The sequence below is a fragment of the Dipodomys spectabilis genome, unplaced genomic scaffold (assembly GCF_019054845.1).
Source record: "Dipodomys spectabilis isolate Male_0828 unplaced genomic scaffold, ASM1905484v1 ptg000749l, whole genome shotgun sequence".
Classification (NCBI taxonomy): domain Eukaryota; kingdom Metazoa; phylum Chordata; class Mammalia; order Rodentia; family Heteromyidae; genus Dipodomys; species Dipodomys spectabilis.
In genome coordinates, this window is record NW_024871426.1 from 83,097 (window position 1) to 87,500 (window position 4,404).

Sequence of the window (4,404 nt, forward strand, 5' to 3'; positions counted from 1 at the left end):
CTTGTTTTAACTTCTCCACAGCATTTGTCACCATCTGAATTTATCATTGTTTACCAGCTGTGTGACCTCAATTTTTCCAAGTCCCTTTCTGCTCATTGCCATATCCTTAATGCCTAGAGTCACATCTGGTATAGAGTAACACTGAATAACAAGTATTTGTTGAACAATACACTTACTATTCCAAGCCTTTGAGAAAGCTAATGGACAAGCAAACTTAAGTGAGATTTTTGTCTTTTCTTTTCGTGTGTGTGTGTGTGTGTGTGTGTGTGTGTGCGCGCGCGCTGCTACCAAGGGTTACATTTAGGGCCTAGATAGTGTCCCTTAGCTTTTTCACTCAAGGTTGGTACTCTACTACTTGAGCCATACTTCTACTCCTGGTCTTTTTAATGGTTAATTGGAGATAAGAGCCTCAGGGACTTTCCTGCCTGGGCTGGATTTGAACCATGATCCTCAGATCTCAGTCTCCTGAGTAGCTAGGATTATAAACGTGAGCCACCAGCACCCAGCTTGGTGAGATTTTTCTAATTGATCATCTTGGTGGGAGAGCCTCCTTTCAAGGAATTATTAGTCTGTGACTAAAACATGGTTCAATTGAGCCTCAGGCACCTATGAGGGATGTGAATTATGTAATTCTTAGAATTACTGGTGGTTTCAAAGTCATTAGTACAATGATGCTTTGATTGCATGAAAAATGATAGAGCTGTAATTGGAACTATGAAGATATATAGCTTCAGTGGTATAATGGAGAGGTTCAGGTAGGGAAATCTTTCTTAGAGGAACTAAATGGAGAGCAAAGGCATCCTACAAAGAAAAGACCCAGGCAAACCACTTTGAAAACTGCTACATTTATTCAACAAAAACACTCCTAGTTCATTTTCATGCCATCAGATTTTTCTTTCTTCCAAAAGGTATATATAGGGGGGAAAAACCCACTACAAATGGAATGAGAAGTTACTAGAAGTTGTCCTTTCTCAAAAGGACTCCTAGGAGTACCTTAAGGGTATTTATTTTTCTGATAATAGGAAACACTACATTCTAATTCTAAAAAGGTAATCTTCAGAAGACTCAAGACTGGAGGATCACATGGGCCCCATGAGATCGTCGGAGCGAAGACACCAGTCCTCAGAAGAAATGGCAGGAAGTTGAGGTGATGGCATCGGACGGGCCCCCTGGGCCTCTGCTTGCTGAGGTGCATTCTGGGTACGGTCTTCATTGAAGACATAAGGTGGACAATCGCAGACAGGCCTTTGGTTGGACGAGTTTAACATCTCACAGCATGGTTTACCTTTCTGAGCTACTGCAGAACTTTCTTTGGCTACTCTCATGGAATAGGGCTTAGTGAGCCAAGGGGAGCGCCTGGGGGCAGCGCAGGACACTGGGATCACATATCGAGATGATGTGCCCTTAGAAGCATAGTGTATCTCAGTGCTGTAGATAACTATGTCTTCCGAGACGGCCTTGGCTCTAATGCCACATTCAGTAACCCGGTAGGTGAACTGGTAGAAATGGGACTGAACATGATTAGGAGGACAACCTAGACCCAAGTGGAGCTCATAAAAGTGGACGTATACATCGTTGTTCAACATGAACGGGTGGACTGTGACCATGAACCAGTCCATGGAACATAGTACAGTCATTGAGCTTTGTCCAGAACAGACTGCAAACATGGCGGCGAAGAAGATCAGGCCTCCTACCAACTCAAAAACTTTCATCCTTGCAGCCAATCAGGCGACAGCCCACAGGAAACAGGAAGCTGGTCCAGAGAGGAGTTCTAAGGCACACAAAAGCACAAGACAGAAATCATGTGAAATATGATCTTCACTTGCTTTTTAACAAAAGCTTATTCCCAAATCGTTAAGAAGAGGAGGAAATTTAGGTGAGATAAAATTCCATTTTAATTTTATTGTTAGATTTCATCTGTTTATTGGTGTTTATAATGGCTTCTTTTGCTTTTTTTTTTTTTCAATGCTGAGGATGGAACCCACGGTGTTACATCAGGCAAGCCCTCTGTGCCTAAGGTACATTCCCAGCTCTACAATGGCTTCTTTGTACTAGTGCTGGTTAATTGGAGGTAAGAGTCTCACTGACTTTCCTGCCCAGGCTGGCTTTGAACTGCGATCCTCAGATCTCAGACTCCTGAGCAGCTAAGATCACCAGCATGAGACATCAGTGCCAAGCTACAAATTACATCTTTTAGTGGCTTTACTATATTGCTTTGTTATAAAATGCACACATCATTCTTGTGTAGGATGAGAGTTGACACTAATCAGAAGTGGTATCCCATTGTGTGTCATCGTAACATGAAGCCAAACCAAAACTGTGTTTCATGTCAAACAAAGCATTCAGCCTTAAAGGGTATCAATGTCCTCATATAGATGACCTGAATGGACCTTTCCTTATTGTCTTTTTCTTTGTTTGTTTTGTCTGTCCTGGGGCTTAAAAGCGCTGTCCCTCAGCTCAAGGCAAGCACTCTACCACTTGAGCCACAGTGCCACTTCCTGTTTTCTGAGTGGTTTATTGGAGACAAGAGTCTCAAGGACTTTCCTTCCTGGGCTGGCTTTAAATCCTGATCCTCAGAGCTCAGCCTCCTGAGGAACTAGGATTACAGGCGTGAGCCACTGGCACCTGCTGCTTATTGCCTTTTTAAAATTTAAAAAATAATTTTTTTTATTGTGAAAATACTGTACAGAGGGGTTACAATTACATGGGTATTGCCTTTTTTGTTGTTAGTAACAAGATTAATTTAAAAGACTTAAGTAAAAAAATGTAGCTTATTCCTGACAACCACATATTTTTGCAATTTTGCAGAGTAGCTCACTTAAAAGTGAACAAAACTCCAGCAGGAGCATCCTAAGTCATCATGGCCAGAGGATTTCCTGATACACCCATGAGGTTACTTTGTAAAATAATAAAATGGAAAAAGAGAAAAACATGCTGTTTTTTATTAGCATATATTAATTGTACAGAGATTTCATTGTAGTATTTCCATACATGAATAAAATGTCCTTTGATCATATTTACCCTTTCTATCTTTCTTTCTTTCCTTCTTTCTCTCTCTTTCTTTCTTTCTTTCTTTTTTCTTTCTTTCTTTCTTCTTCCTTTCTCTTTCTTTCTTTCTTCCTTTCTTCCTTTCTTCCCTCCTTTCTTCCTTCCTTCCTTCTTTCCTTCCTCCCTCCCTCCCTTCCTTTCTTTGTTTTTTATTGTTATTTTTTCTTGTTTTAAAAATTTTAATTTTAATTTTTTTTGAACATACTGTACAGAGGGGTTACAATTACATGGGTAAGACAATGAGTACATTTCTTATCAAGCATTGCAGCTTCCTCCTTTGTTTACCCTTCACATCCCTTCCCAACCTTCCCCCCCCACCCCCCCACCCAATCCTCCCCTTTTTATTGTTATTATAAAGACTTTTTTTGTGCCATTCCTGGGGCTTGAACTCAGGGCCTGGGCATCCCTGATCTTCTTTTGCTCAAGGCTAGCACTCTACCACTTGAACCACAGCACCACTTCTGGCTTTTTTTGTGTATATGGTACTGAGGAATCGAACCCAGGGCCTCATGCATGCTAGGCAAGCACCCTACCACTGAGCCACCTTCCCAGCCCTTTATTGTTATTATAAAGGTGCTGTACAGAGAGGCTACAGTTTCATAAGTCAGGCAATGAGAACATTTACTTCTGGACAATGTTACCCCTTCCCTCCCTCTCTCTCTCTCCATTTTTCCCTTGTGTCTCCACCCACAAAGTTGTATACTTCATTTTCAATGTAGTGTCTCCTTTTCCTTTCACCTTCTACCTCCCTAATGGTTTCCATTTTTCTTTTATGATCTTTTTGTTTTATTTTGGCTTGTTTTGTTAGCTTCCACATATGTGAGAAAACATATGGCATTAGTATCTGTGGTACGGACTCATTCACATATAGCTTTACCCATTTTCTAGCAAACAACAAAGTTATTTGTATCTTTTGTCTCTTAACAACTCTTTTCCTCCATCCCCTCCTCCTCCACCACCTCCTCCTCCTCTTATATTCTCCTTCCCAAACAGTCACTCTACCACTTGAGCTACATTCTCAGTAATTTATTCGTCTTTAATGGCCTAGTAAAACTCCATTGTGTATATATAGCACATAGTATTCATCCATTGATCAGTTGATGGGCACCTAGGGTGATTCTATACCTTGCAATTGTAAATTCCTTGTTGACTTACACACTTTTCGTTACATGCCCAGGAATACTAGAGCAGTAAGTTCTATCTTCTTCTAGGAACCTCTATATGGATTTCCATAGTAACTAGCAATTTGCATTTCTACAAAGATTATATAAGGGTTCTTCCTCTCTACACCATGTTTTCTAGCATTCATTGTTATTTGTTTTCTTCATGATAGCCATTGTGACTGGGGCGAAGTGG

General features: G+C 40.7%; 1 protein-coding gene across 2 annotated transcripts in view; it reads right to left on the minus strand.

The window, feature by feature from the left end:
- Positions 1–1,006: 1,006 nt before the first annotated feature.
- Plac1 (placenta enriched 1) overlaps positions 1,007–4,404 on the minus strand; it is a 98,847-nt gene continuing 95,449 nt past the window's right edge. For both annotated transcript variants that reach the window (XM_042672644.1, XM_042672645.1), the window contains exon 3: positions 1,007–1,771. In XM_042672644.1, the coding sequence (XP_042528578.1) occupies positions 1,080–1,712 (633 nt within the window). In that variant the 5' untranslated portion in view covers positions 1,713–1,771 and the 3' untranslated portion in view covers positions 1,007–1,079. The remainder of the gene's footprint in view (positions 1,772–4,404) is intronic.